General features: G+C 41.9%; 1 protein-coding gene across 2 annotated transcripts in view; it reads right to left on the bottom strand.

The window, feature by feature from the left end:
• The window catches only part of hhip (hedgehog interacting protein), a 43,119-nt gene extending 29,247 nt beyond the window's left edge, over nucleotides 1-13,872 (bottom strand). The window contains exons 1-4 of one of the 2 annotated variants that reach the window (XM_077570957.1): nucleotides 13,155-13,872; nucleotides 7,176-7,368; nucleotides 1,901-2,045; nucleotides 415-616 (exon numbers count right to left, since the gene is read on the bottom strand). In XM_077570957.1, the coding sequence (XP_077427083.1) occupies nucleotides 415-616; nucleotides 1,901-2,045; nucleotides 7,176-7,368; nucleotides 13,155-13,469 (855 nt within the window). In that variant the 5' untranslated portion in view covers nucleotides 13,470-13,872. Of the gene's footprint in view, nucleotides 1-414; nucleotides 617-1,900; nucleotides 2,046-7,175; nucleotides 7,369-12,887; nucleotides 12,950-13,154 lie in introns of those variants that run through there. The other variant, XM_077570958.1, reaches the window with a different exon arrangement.
• Between the last annotated feature and the right edge of the window lie 1,658 nt (nucleotides 13,873-15,530).

The raw sequence follows: 15,530 nt of genomic DNA, 5'->3' as shown, positions 1-15,530 counted from the left end.
TTATACAAAACAGTGCTATTTTCTTTATCAACAACTTTTGCCATCATGACTCACAGTACACGCGAAAAAATCCAAAGAAAAATGATTTCTTGTATGACTATTGAGTCATATTTTTCCAGAACATGTTGCCCGAACTCCCAAATCGTACCACTTTTGGGGGGCGTTCAACTGTAATTCAGCGTGACTCCTTAGAGGAACAATATGGGATAGATTAGGCGGGCCATTAAGCCATCTTGTGAGAGCGAGCGCTGCAGCACAATGCGAGCTGTATGTACAGTTAATTAGCAGAAAATAGCGCCATGATTGGCCGCCATCATGTTTGATGAATGGTCTCGTTTGGCATAACAATATAATTGCAACGTTAATAGAGAGGGGGGCACCTCCAACATGTTGTTGGTGGTGCCTCTCCTTTACCTTCAGGCCGCTCTGCACCAGCTTGTGGATGTCCAGGAAGGGCTCCTTGAGCAGCTGCAGGTCATGAGTTAGTATCCGGACAAATCCCTCCCGCTCCAGGACAAAAACGCGCTGGGATCCGTCGCCGCAGTGCACCACGGCCACCGGCTGCCGCAGACCACTCAACACCTCCTGGGCACAGTAGCAGTTGTGTTTGTGTTTCCTGGGCAATGGCGGAGATACAAGAAGGTCAGAGAGAGGAGAAGGTAAAGCGAAAAAAAAAAAAAAGGTCGTGGGAGAATCTCAAGCAGTGGTTATAAGTGGATGTTTGATATTAACTCATTCACTCCCAGCCATTTTCACTGAAGCAACTCCCTTTGCTCCCGGCTGTTTTACTGAATTTGGACTGACTTTGCAAGGCCCACAGAATATTGTGTTCTATTGCTATAAAAACATGCAACCTACCAAAAGAAAGATTAGAGGCTCCTCTTTCAACAGGAAAAAAAGTAATTTTTTATCTTTTTCCGTTTTGAAGCAATTAGCGTTAAAATATAGCAAAGTTTCATCATTATTCACAAATCTGTTTAAAATAGTGGGGAAAAGAGATTTTTGCAACATGGCCCTGGTTGATCTCTTATACTCTGCTGCCACCCGCTGGCCGTTTTTTGTAATAACTACCATTGCTTTAAGCAACCTCTTCAGTTCAGAGGCTGCATCAAAGCCTTCTGCATGCTCTAGCATAAAAAACGAATAAATTAAAAAACGTATAAATACGTTTTTGGGACCATGCTATTATTTAAAATAGAATGTAATTATACATTTTTGGGAGCAAATGAGTTAAATCACATTATGCATATTCTAAAAATGAACAGGCTCTCGCTCTTTTTTTTTTTTTTTTGAAATGGCTGTCAGACTTAGCAAAGTTAAATTAGCCCCAACAGCAGTTTCATGGCATGAAATTGGGTGGACATGTCTATAATAACAGGATGCACAAAAATTGTCTCAAGGATCCATGGCTAAAATTAAACAGGAAGTCAGCCATTTGGGGCTTGTACTTTGATAGATTCCTACTAAGGAATTTGTCCAAATCAGAAAAAGGTATCCTCCACAGATGAAATATTTTATGCATTTTGCAGAGCTGTCGAGACAGATTGTAATTACAAATATCTGAACATCACAAACAACACTTCTGTGAGTCACACATTCAGATCAAGGCTAACAATCAACATCATCACATTGACTCCATGTGTGTGTGTTTCTGCTCTACGTTAAGTCACTTGAACTGTCCTTGGTTTTGAAAACGGGATAAATGTTGCCTGGTCGGGTGGCGGGTGCAGCCTGGAGTAAAAGTGGAGATGAAAGGCGACCATATTGACGCGTTTGCTTTGTGTGAGCGAAAGCTCCTCCTGAACAAACTTTAGCACCTGACTTAGCTTGTTGCTACTATGCAATTTAGTTTTAATGTCAGAATCTGACCCCAAAAAGAAAACAAAATGTGGCCACAAACCTGCTGATATCTTCCATTTTCTCATCTCCCAAGTAGTTGGAATCTTGGCCCTGCGCTTGCTTTCGTTGAAAATCTGGAAAGCATAGTCCGGCATCTCGTCTGCCGTAATATTGGCAGAACTCGTCCACGTCAGCCTGGAACAATTCTGTAAAAAAAAAAAAAAAAAAATTATTCAATTCTACATTTTCTAAACGAAGCTGAGCAAAACTGAAATGATCTATGAGGTGTTCATTGGAGAAGAAAAGAGACAAGTGATAGACAGGAAAGGAAAAAAAAGATAGGATATGTGTGTGTTGGGTCAAACCAAACCACAACGAGCAGAAGAGACATCTGGCCAAACCAAACGCGGACAGGGGTTTTCAGGCTAAAACTGCAAGGAGGACAGAGACTATAATTTACACCGACATGAATTTGGCTTCGCTTTTGGCATGTTTGTGCGTGTCAAATAATAAATATTCGACTTTGTGAAAAACATTTATTGACAATGTACACCAGCTGTCAGTCTGATACGAGCGCAATGCGGCGTCTCCTGGTGGGTGAGCGAGAAAAACGAAGACCCTTTCGGAGATCGGAAAGCCTCAGGAACTCGTGGAAATGTTTGGCCTTCGGTATATAATAAACAGGACAGAGTGTGTTTAGGATATTAATATTCTCTTTAAAACAAAACTATCATGTATCAGTCTGGGAGGTCGATTTGAGAACCGCACCGTCAACTTGTCTTTTCGAGCAACCAAATACAGTCAAACGCTGGCCACTCCATGATGTTGCTTGATTCTAAGGAAAGCAACGGATCTTAAAACACGTGCATTTGTGTACGTAATTTAATAAAAATAATATTATACTTTGTTTAAATAGCACTTTTCTAAGTACTCAAAGCTGTTTTAAATAACATAAAAATAAGTACGAATACATAGTGCGAGGAAAAATACAATAATCAGTCATGCGTGAAATAGTAAAGTGCAAAATGCATTTATGGTTATAAAATAACCATAAATTATATAAACATCAGTATTGCAGATGACAGATTTAATTTAAGAATTTTGATTAATTAAAAAAATATATTGAAATGAAAACTTTAAGTTTTTCAGTATTTTTCATTTTAAATTATTTTGTTTTCATTTTAGATTTTTAATAGCTTTTTATATTTATGTAATATATATTTTTTTCATTAGCATTACAACATTTTTAAATAAAAATCTGCAATTATTTTAGAAAATTAATGAATGTAAATATTTTGACAAAAGTTTAAAATCGAGTTCTGTGACACATATTGTTTATTGGAGAAGTTTTCATTGCTGGTCGTTGCCTTAAAATTATGCGGAAACGTCATTAAATGCATTGCTGTTCACACAAACTATCGGTTCCCTTACTGCATGCAACATGAACCGAAAGGTGACCTTAACCAAGTGACGTAGCAAGCCGTGATTTCTGGCACACACCTCTAGTACAGTATGTACAGTATGAATTCTTGATTCTCTTTGACCGCCCGTAAAACTGATATCTCAGCCACACACATACAAAAACAGCACCGGCACAACATTATTCCTAGTGTGCGCGACTTCCGCAGCTCCCCTCGCAAGCTTCAAAACAATCCGGCCAATACGGTTTCCTTTGGTCAAAGCCAGAAGACAGACAGACAGACAGAGTGGGGGTGAAAGCAAATCCACCCGTGATAAAAACACAAACAGGGTCCTACCCCGACCCCACAGCCGAGCCACTGCAAGGGCTGACCGCAGCAAAAAGTTGGAGGTGATAGGATATCCCCCTTTCAACATCGAAACACAACACGGAGATCAAAGTAGCACAAACGCGCCGGCTATACCACCCACCCGCTTGCGTCCGCAGTTATCTTAAGCACGCTGATGTGGGAAGCTCGGGTCAGGGGAGGGAGGCCAAGGGTAAGAGGGGATGATGGTGGTGCGAAGGTGGGAGTGAGGCCAAATGGAGGGTTTCGCGAGGGCTGGTGTGACATAAATGCGACTAAATAGGAGGGGTTGAACCGAACAATCAAATAGACTAATCGACTAAATCAGCAACTACGAGTTTTTTGGCATCTTGTCTTTCAATCGGCCAATTTACAGAGGATTTTCAACTGGGCTGACTCCAGATGACTTTTACACAGAGATCCTGCAACAGAAACCTTTCACACACACACAAGTCAGTGAATGCGGGATGTTTTTTTTCCCCTCCTCGCTACCTAATAACACCATCATACTTCTATGGCCCCTAATCAAGTCTCCATTTTAAAAAAGCATCTCCAAATTTGGCCATCTTGGGTCATGAGTCATGACGCACAAGTGTGCTGGATTCAGCACCAGTTCGCCCACTAAAAGGCCACATGAGAAGGTCGCGGGCCTGTTTGAAAAATAGCTCAACATTTGTGGGACATTGTGATTCCCTAGGAATTTTGGAGAAAATGGCATTTGAAAAGAGATTTATATAAATAATAGATTGTGGTGAGAGTTCCTAAACTTCATCAGTGCCTTCACAAAGATGAATTGAATATCATTTATTATTAATAACAAATTTAAAGGTGATTTTAGTAAATTTGACCTTTTAAGAGTTAAAGTTAATCTGGTAGCCCTTCATATTGTTCACTGTCAAAAAAACTAGCTCAGTTTCAACAAGGGTGGTGACTCCTAATATACAGTCTTGAGTAAACTTAACGCCTGATTTTGGAATGTGGGAGTAAGCCAGAGTTAATTGGTAAGATAAATAAATAAAAATGAAAAAAATCAGAGGTGAGCGCGTCAATGAATTTTGAATCGTCAACAGTCGGGTCACCCTTCCGTCATCGTCAATCTGTCAATATTTCAAACCGAACCGTCACTCCGTCATTCGACGATTGCTTAGCAAAGTGAGCATCCGTCAATGTTCCCGCCATTCGAAGAAAGCATCCGTCAATGTTTCATCAATCGTTCGTCAATCCGTTAGCAAAATTTATTGACCGATTGACAATTACTTTGACAAACGAAAAAAACCTTCCGTCCATGCTTAGTTAGTCAATTTTTAGAAGTTTCCCGTCAATCGTCAACAAAATGGGCGTCCGTCGTTGATGGAATGCCCACCTCTGGAAAAAATACAAAATAAATGAATAAATAAATAAAGACAAAAGAAAATATTCACAAGTACAAAGAGAAAAAGCGAACCTCAGAGCTACGAGACAAATGTGCTAACCACTCAAACACTATGCTGACGAAAAAAAATTTTGTGTTTAAGTCAAACATTTGCAAAATTGGGAGATGCTTCTTATCTGACCGCCATTAAATAACATGTCAATGTACACTATTCCATAAACGTGTGATTTTTAAAAATCTTCTTGTCCATTTTGATGCGAATAGAAAGCAAACTTGAACAGAGCAAAGGAGCGAGTGAGTGAGCGGGCATGCTGGCAAGAGGCAGCACGGGAGTGAGCGAGCGAGCGAGGGACAGAGAGAGAGAGAGAGAGAGAGAGAGAGAGAGAGACAGAGCCTTGTCCATATTCGTGGCTCCCCAGCGCTGAAGCTTCCATCTGGTTATCTTCCAAAGGCAACCTGGGTGGCCCGGCCCAAGTACTTGACATCTTGATGCACTTCAGCAGTTTTACATACACACTGGCTTTGTAGAAAAATAAATGTGTCATTCGTCACCACATATGCTGATCTGTGGCGGCGGGGGCCCGCGAAGAAGGAGCACAACACGGGGCTGGGAGAAAAGGGGAGGAGGGGACTCGTCTTTTCAGCTTTTTTTTTTTTTTTTTTTTAGAATGCTTTGACTCCCTGAGCCCACATGTGTGTCAGCTCCCGGGCAGTAACTTCCAACCAACCGCGCCTCCTCTACGCGCCATGAGCTAATGTCGCAGCATGTGCCCGCCGGCGCAGACAAGGACGGGCTATGCTGCAAAGTTTTTTGATTAAGTTTTTTTGATCAAGTTTTGGAACGCCCTAAGTTTCAGCGGGACCTGTGTGAAATTTATACTGGAGCATCAATTATATATTTGTGACATTTAACAATAGCTTAGTAGAGATTTAGCATGACTAATCCTAAAGAATTCCTTCTCCTGTTATATACTATTCATCCTGCTTTTGTCTTAACGATACTTGTCACAAGTGTCGCTTATTCGCCGCCATGGAGACGATGATTAGTGACTTTTTCAGGAGAGTCTTCTCTTTAGCCACCAGGCTAGCTGGCTAGCCGATGAGCTGTGCATCTAGTTTTGTTCTATTTTAAATATTGCCATGGTACCCAAAACGTATTTATACGTTTTTTTTTTTATGCTAGAGCATACAGAAGGCTTTGATACAGCCTCTGACCTGAAGAGGTCACTTGAAGCAATGGTAGTTATTACAAAAAACAGCCAACAGGTGTCAGCAGAGTATAAGAGATCAACCAGGGCCATGTTGCAAAAAGCTATTTTACCCAGTTTTGAACTGGTTTCTGAATAATGATGAAACTTGGCTATATTCTAATGCTGACTGCTGCAAAATGGAAACAGATACAAACATACTTTTTTTGACTGATGAAAGAAGAGATTGTAATCTTTATTTTGGTAGGTTCCATGTTTTTATAGCAATAGAACGCAATATTCTGTGGGCCTTCCAAAATCAGTCAAAATACAGTAAAACAGCCGGGAGCGAAGGGGGTTGCTTCAGTGAAATGGGAAATGGGAGTGAATGAGTTAATCAACCGCACATGTCATTACGTCCTCTCCAGAACATTTCCTACTTCCCCGTAACACCAAACCAAACCAGAATACTTGAACGCTTTTTTTTTTTATCCACAATTTTTACATGTCAGAATACGATCATTTTCCACATTTGTTATTTTAAAAATTACTTCTACAAAATCTTGCTGTGATTTCTTGTTCCATGACTACTTGCTTGCTTGGGCTTATGTTGATTTTTGTTAGCGCTCATCACAATTGTTTGTTTTCACACCCACCTGCACCGTCGTATTTTCCACGCTGATGTCAGTTAGCAACGCAAATATGTGCGCGTGTGTGGTTGCGACAATCAAGGTCAGGAAAACATGCCCGTGTTTGTGATTCTAATTCAAATAAGCTTCCAACAAAAAAAAAGACACAAGGGAGTGAGAGGATGCGTTGAAAAGCAGAAAAAGGGAGGACAAGCTACCAAACAAACGAGGGGTGGTCGGCAACAAATCAAGGTGAGGTCAGATGAGGTAAATCGCCGGATAAATAAATCCACACGGAACATCTGACCGACTGTAAGTGAATCTTACAAGGTAACCAAACAAAGACTTGCGATTCAGAGACGGTCTGTCGGGGATTATTTACCCGGTACGTGTCCCCGGCAGGTGTAGTAGAACTCGCGGCAGAAGTCCTGGCAGAGCTGGGGCAGGTCGGGCTCCCTGTGTGGCATCCTGCCGGGGTCCGACGGGTGGAACAACACCTGCGCGTTGGGGGAGCAGCGCGCACACTTGATCTCCTCCAGCAGACGACCGCATTCTGTGTTGTTGGTGGAGAAGATCTGGAGACCACACACACACACACACATAAGGACCAATGCCTGATTAATGTTTAGCGTTGATTTATGGTGTTAGGTTGGAAAAATGGTGTGCACTACTTGGCCTGTTTGCCGTCTACGCCCTGTTCCAAATGAATATGCATATAGGATTGAAGCTCAATAAACATTTGAGCTTTTTGTTTATCTGGTAAAGTTTTTGCGAATGTTGTTTCTCCTGTCTGCTCTAATACATCGATTTCTGACTGACTGATTCGAGGGAAATTGGTTAAGGACTAGAGGTTGTTCCACATAATGAGCAAGTTAAACCTAACCCTGGAGAACCCACGGGGTCAAATTGGGCCCCTATAAATTCTGCTACTCAAATAACAAAGACCTTTTTTATTTTATTTTATTTTTTACAAATTTAACTTCAAAAATCCAGAGTGCCACTTCTGACCCCTGCATGGGGCCATCTAGTGGAGGAATATTGCACTTACATGAGCCAGAGTGGTGGTGACAAGATGGCTGGCAACATGCTGTTTTGTTGAGCTGGAAATCAATCCAAACAAAACCATCTTCTCAGCAAACCATCAGATGGTAAAATTGTGTTTTTTTTGTTAATCTATTTCATATCATGTTGCAGAATGCCTAGGAGTGTGTTTTATATATATATATATATATATATATATATTGAATAAATTAGCAACTCTGAGCTAGTTAAAAAAAAAGGGTTAAAATTGAAAAAACATATATTTTGGTGTTCAGTGAACTTATAGCAGTCATTTAATGTCTAATTCATAATTTTCCAAAGAAGAAAAGGGTTCTTGGGTTCTCCTGGGTTAATGATTATTTTTGTTGATGACAAGCAAAGTATATTTCCAATGACTTTCCAAAGGAATGAAAACATTGGGCATCTCCAGAAAATCATTGCACTTTAAAGGCGGGTTACGGAAAAGCCTTATTCACGGATGAATGCCGTGCTACTGGATGGTTCCGATGGATGGAGCTCAGGATGGTTGCTGGATGGCCAGCATGTCCCAATAAGGCTGCAATGTCAGTAAGGGGGCTGCGGAGTGATGTTTTAAGGCTGCAATAACAGGGAGTGAGGTGATAGGTCCCTGTAGAATGTCTGCAGGCTTCTGACTAACCATTTCCCTGTCATAGTAGAAAAAGAAGCGCTGCCTTCCGCTTTTCAGAAAAAGATACCATTTTAAGCCGCGGCTTATGGGAAAGCTCTATGAGAGTGGATGACGTCAACTCTGGTAGGCAATCCGAAAAATGACTTTCGATTTTGAGAGAAGTTGAGGCATCCATAAAAAAACACAAACAGAAATCAGTCACCCCATCATCGCATCAGCATATGATTAGATCGGGGGGGGGGTCACATAGGCGACCATTTTGGTCACAGCCTCGAGGCTATGTCTTCTAAACTATGAGTAAATAAACTATAAGGCACCTAGCTCAATCATGGTCTGTCCCAATAAATCGCCGGACATCGACTTCAAACTTCAAATAAAATGCTTCACCCCAAATATTGTACATGCGTGGTCCTCTCTGCAGAATATGATATGTGTCATAAGTAAAATAGATGGTTTAGTCAATTAGAGACCACACCACACATAAAATCTGCACAGACTATTTTAAATGGCCAGCGAAAATACACCACAGAGAGACAGTCAAGGCAAAACACGTTCAGCAACCTCACCATTATCAACTATAAAATAGCAGCAATTGCAATAATGGCCACTGCTCAAACTAATGCCAGGGACCAAATTGCTTGCCAGGTGTGTCAGCTAATTAAAAAGATAATAAAACGCCACAAATACATACCTGTTACAATCTACAGTAAAAAAAATAAAAATAAAAAAATACTCATCCTAAACACACGCTTGGAACTCTCTCTTGGTATGAGTAAAACGGGATCATAGCACAAAGCATCTTTTTTTTTTTTTTGTCGAGTTGTGCTCTCAAGGACAAATCGACATCACTCCACTAATTGTTCCTGGTAGCCATACCCCATTTTCCCCACATAAAGTTTGACAGTAAATTAGCTCGTCTGGAGCACCAAATTATCCCTTTTGGTTGGCTAAAGTTTTTTTTTTTTTTTTTTTTAACGACTCCCCCAGCCAGCCGCATGACACGTGTAATGAAGGAAGCAAAAAAATACGAGCTCGACTTCGGGGGATCGTTAGTAGCCCGAGAGTTAATCCGAAAAGAAATGAACAGGATTATTTATGTAACAAATTAGCTGCAATAAAACATAATGTAATCTGGTTTGGGTCAAGAGCGGTTGCCGCTCGGGCGAGCGGAGGAGGAGGCAGAGGCAGGCTGGCAGTACTTTGCGCTGTGTGAGGTCCGTGTGTAAACACAAATGTAGAGATAGACAGGCACATCGTTCCCGCTCTCTGGTATCAACAAATTAGCAGTCTGTCCAAGTCAATTAGCTGCGAGGACCCAAGGCCAACATAAGGACGCCTTACACTTTTCCCTGATTGCCGAACAAACTGCCACTGAGGGGGAAAAGACGCTCTTTTTGGAAGACGTGTTTACCGGAAAAAGGTAGCAAGAACCACCAGCGCCAAGCGGATTATGCTAACGTATACGGAAAATTGCAACACTTCGACACATGGAACCTCAAAGTTCGAACGCCGAAAAGCTCGTGCAAGCTTATTGGATGGATCTTTTTAACTGAAACTTGTCAGCCAATCATAGAAGTGGTTCCCTGAGTAGGAGATGAAATTGAGGAGATAATCATGATGTTATGCATTTGCGTTTTTAGACCAGATTTTCCAAAGGCTATAACACACAAAACAAAAAACTAAATTTCTACGGAACACAGGTTGAAGTGGCCATTCCTACCAGATTTAGCATTCTGACAGAAATCTTGTCACGATGCTAACATAAAGACAAATATGTCGCACAAGAACTCTGTGTAACAAAACACAAGTGTCACACAAGACATCAGCAAATTTTGCAAGTCATGCTAGCTCAACTAGCATCAAAGGTTTTTGCGCCACTTATTCAGTCCAGGTAATTGAGTCGACTACTTTTGCTGGTAATGTTAGAGTTACTAGTAGCTATATATGTCGTCACTTGTTATCAATATAAAGACTACTTAGTGAATTTTAGTGAATGTATGTACAATCAAGGTTAGCGCAGTGTTTCATGTTTTTTTTTTTTTTTACAGTGCTTAATTCAATACTCGCAAAAACAAAAACCTGTTTTAAAATCCAAACATTTGTCTCCGTTGCCTAAAAGGTGAAGCTGAAGCCTCGCACGTGTTCGTCTGTACGCCCCACAGCGTGGTGGGCATGCCTGCCCTCCCGCTCTAAATTGCCTAGTGACTCCGAGTGGCGTGAGCTGGCAAAGGTTCCACTGCGAGTAGCATTCGTGTGCTCTCAGGCGTGCCCCGCATCCATATGTTGCCGGGACAGACTCCAAATTTTCGCCGTCCAAAAAAGCGGAACAAGCTAGGCTTTGTGTTCGTGTCCCTTTTTTTTATTTTTTTATGGCAGTGGTCAAGCAGCAATGTAAAAAAAAGTTAGTCACGGTGATGTATTTTGAACACCTTGGAATTTTGACACAAATGGGACAACGGATCAACGTTTTTGGGAACAATATGCTTTAAATATTAACATTTTGATCACCAAACGGTTATATATAATTATGTGTGATGTAAGCATTTAATGTGGACTTAACTAGACCTCCTATTTAAGAGGAAGGAATAGGATTGGGCCACTTGGATCACGTGGTGCAAAACTGTGAGTGGACAAAGGCTACTAAATTGGCTCATCTTGCATAATTTTGGCTAAATAGTCACCAATATGCAAGCTTAATGTAAGACTTTCAACCAGAGCTGGTGATTAGGACTTTGATTTCCGTGACTTGTTACGCATTTGAGTCCATATGTTGGGGAACTTCATGACAGACAAACTACTAAATTAGCCTTTAACACTAACAAATACGATAACTCCCCCCCCTAGAGTGTTTTAACTAAACGGTTGACCTCGGCATTGCCTGTTCAGGTAATACCGTTTATGGTCCACAGTTGAACCTTTGCAGCAATTTTAGGATAGCAACCCACTCTCCAGACGTCTGAAAAGAACACTTGTCAGTTATTCAGTGGAAGCAGTGATGTAGGCAACACTAAGCTCCAACAAAACACTTGTCCTCTGGGGAATAGGTGTAAGTTGGTTGGCAAAAGAGGAGGGGGACACTCCCAAAGGCATTAACACTTGGAGGGGTTGATGACTGGGAGAGAGAGAGGGGGGGGGGGGGGGGTGATGTTCTCCAGCTTCTCCCATTAGCGAAACCAACAAACACAATGGCCTTGTTATTCTTTGGCCATAATCAGAATGGGCTCCGTGTGTGGGCAGTGTAGCTGGGAGGAGAAGTCGACTCTTTCAAACCCCCCTAACTCCCTCCTCTCTCTCCTCGCTTATTTGCATGACTTGAGGAAATTAAATGATGCAATAATATGCCCCCCCCCACCCCCCACCCCTACTTCTTTTTACACTCACTACCTGCCAGGGGCCCCTGAATGATTCCAGGAGTGGTTTTACATGAAAATAGCAGTTATTCAAGGAGGGCGCATTCAAGAATGACATTTGACAAATATGTTGATTGAAGTTAGTTTTTGACTCACCTACAGTAACTTACTTTTGCTCTACTGATTTAATTGTCAGTTGTTTTATTTTTATTTTTTTAAATTCAGATGCGGTGAATTGTGTTAAACAGAGAAGAATTAAATTGTTTGAAACCAAGCCACGTTCCTACCTTTTAAGTAAATAGGCCTGTAGTAGGACTGTGGGGGGCATTTAGAAATGACGTTATGTTGACTCACCTAGTTGTTTTGTTTTGGTTTTTTGCTCCGCAGAATAGTCTCGAAGAATCTCGCATAAACACGTAGTGTATATAACATGATCCTGCCAAAGTTGTTATACAAAAAAGAAATGAAAAAAACATTATTGCTTTTGCTGACCTTTTACGTGAATATTTTAGATGGTTGGAAGGCGTTCAAAAACGACACGGACTTTGTTACAGTTTGTGTTTTTGGCTCACCGGGTTATTTCACATCGAAGAACAGTCTGAACAGACAATACACGCATAAAGTTGATAACGAGACAAAAATGACGTTGTTTACTTAGTAGTCAGGTGACGTTACGTGAAACGCGCAGCGTGAGGACAGTGGAGAAACATTCAAGACCGGCACATATGACAAGCGTATATTTCGGACCCACCCAAGTGATTCTACTTCACTCAACGGTCAGTAAATCCTCACTAAACATGTAATACAACAGAAAAAAATGTATGAAAAGTTGCCAGACAGGCATAAATGTCAATTGTTGATGAAGTTTCTTAGCTAACGTTTGCTCCACATTCGTCGCCGTCCCAATTTTAAGTCAAAATTGGTGGTGGGGAGCATTCGAGAACGACACAGTTGTTAAAACAGTAAACGCAAAACTCACAAAATAACAGACAACTTGCTGTCAAATTTTTAAACAGATGTTGTTGACTTCGTATCCCGGTTGCGTATGGCTTACCTTTCGCCGGTAAAACCCCGGAGTAAAGCCAAACTAGCTGTCACCAATGGCAACGACCTCGCCCACACGCCAAGCGGCAGGTAACGTAAACCGTTTGCAAAGTGACGTTAACAAAACATTTTAAAACATTTCTCCGCACGAAAACGTCGCTTTACGGTACAACCCGAGCGCACAGTCGGGAGGCAAACCACCACCCCCGAAAACCACAATAAAACAGCATGATGAAGGTCGTAAAAAGTCCCCAAGCTCCGCTGTTGTAAAGCTTACCCGGGCATCCCTGCGGTGCACGATCTGGAACGCGGCTCTCCGAGTGGGACAGCAAGAGACACGCGGGTAGAGCCGGTGGCAAATTTCGCCTCCGCCGCCGGTTGCGGTGGTCGTGGAGGTTGTCGTGGAGCCGCCACCGCCGTCCAGTAGCACTTTCCTCTCGCGCTTTTTGAGGCGCTTGGGCAGGCTGCCGTCGTAGCAGCGTCGCCGCCTGGCGCTCAGTTCGCCACCGCGCTCGGGTCCGAATTTGGCGTCTCCGCACTCCCAAACATTGGCGGCGATGGCCAGCACCAGCACGAATTGCAAGTGCTTCATTGTTTGTTTTTTGTTTTTATTTTTGAAAGAACTTAATTTTCACCCCCAAAAATCAAAAAGATCCAAACAAATAAATCCACAATATTTCCAAAAACAGGCGAATGCTCAAAGAGAGAAAAAGCAAGTTCTTATATTAGAACGCTATATATGTGTGGAGTTTATTACATTTACAAGTACTAGCATGCTGCAGGTGTCTGTCTCCTAATAACAATAATAATAAATATTAGCGGTTTCCCAGGAAAAAAAGCAAAAAGAAGGTGATAATGTATCCACAAAAGCAGAGTCCGGGCGTCCCTTGCCGATGATAATAATGATAATCCCTCGGTATGTGGATGCATTGAGGAGGAAAAAAAAAGAACAAGGAGAATGGACAGTAAAAGTTCCTTCTTCTTTTCTGCTTGTCTTGAGGAGCGCTCACATGTTTTGCTCGTGCGCTTTCCTCCTTTTTAACCAGCGCGCGAGAAGAGTGTCGTGACGTATATGCTCGGCGGGGGCGCGCGCAGCACACACACAAACGCACACACACACACGCGCACGCACGAGGTCGACGGTCACCTGGCTGCAGGGAAGAGTGAGTGCGCACATATAAGCGATTTGCGATGATATTGGCATTCCAAGAAAATCTGCCCGTTTTCTATACGGCAATACTGACCTACAATGTAATTATTAACACAAATAAACAGGGATATTGACTGTAATGTGTGCTATTTTAGTTTTTTAAGTGAATTATTTATGACTACAGTTAACCCCAGGGTCAAATTGTGTAAGTCATACAATCTTTATTTTAACTCTACAGGTGTTCTCCACTGTCATTAGTGCCAAACACACTAAAAAAAAAAGAAGAAAACTCCCATTCGAGTCTTAACTCAAGTGACAATCTGTAATTCGGGGATGATTCATGTCATAGATTAAATTTTTTAACATGTCAACGGTCACGCCGCACGCCAGTCTAAGTGAAGTTCACCACTGTTAATGTTTCAAATCAGCACATTTTAGAGCGTACGATTGCCATGAAGCGAGTTAGCTAATGCAAAGAATGCAAAGGGTGGAGATGTTTCTCTTAGTTTTGTGATCTATTCTTTTTGATGGTGTGTCAAATCAGAGTGGGCGCGCCAGCTGAGATGTTAAAGGAGGTTTGCGGCATTATAAAAAAAAAAATTAAAAAAAGAAGGGAAAAGCCGCATTGCACAGAGTTGAGCCGGCGATTGTAAAGAATGAAGAAGGTCGGGGGATTACGGGGATGCGTCTTCCTCATAGCCGGTCATTTCTATAATTGACCACAATCAAACCGGACCCCACTCCTGGAAGTGGAGACCCCCAAGTAAGAACAGGTGCCAATTCTCTAAGGACAAAAAAATGGGATGTGTTGCTTCCCGTAATGGCCACACTCATCACCTCTTGGATGGCTGTTGGGTGACTCTGGGACTGAAAAGGGGATTTGTCCCACATTGGGGAGAGTATCAAGATCATCAAAGACACCTTACACAAGGGCAACCAAAGGCCAGGCAGTGGAGTCGGTATTATGTATACTTTTCATGTACTTTTTTTAAAAATCACATCCCCTGCATCATCCCGGTGTAATCGGTGCACCCCTTCTCCTTTGCTCAACACCTTCCAAAACAAGGCAAAGATATCCCAGCTTTCTGCACCTTTTCCATTAGCAACTCATTTCAGTGCCACGCAGCTCCCCCCCCCCCCCTCAATATCCCAATGTGGTTGGCGCACCCCTTCTTCTTTCCTCACACCCACAAAAATAAAAACATCCCAGCCTTCCGCATTTTTTTCAGCTCTCCCCCTGCATTTTTTTTTTAATGCCGCATTGCTGTGCACCCCTTTAGCATCTCGACATAGCAGACATACATCTTTTGCGTACCATGTCAAAAACTACCAAAAATACAACAAAACTACTACTTGTTACTGTTTTTATTGGTTGTTAGATTAACCCTGGCGAACCCACGGGGTCAGATTTGGCCCCTATAAATTCTGCTACTCAAATAACAAAGACCTTTTTTTTACAAATTTAACTTCAAAAGTCCAGAGTGCCACTTCTGACCCCTGCAT

This window comes from Vanacampus margaritifer, chromosome 7 (genome assembly GCF_051991255.1).
Source record: "Vanacampus margaritifer isolate UIUO_Vmar chromosome 7, RoL_Vmar_1.0, whole genome shotgun sequence".
Lineage (NCBI taxonomy): Eukaryota > Metazoa > Chordata > Actinopteri > Syngnathiformes > Syngnathidae > Vanacampus > Vanacampus margaritifer.
The sequence above is the reverse complement of the archived record's forward strand: the minus strand, read 5'-3'. Positions and strand labels throughout refer to the sequence as shown.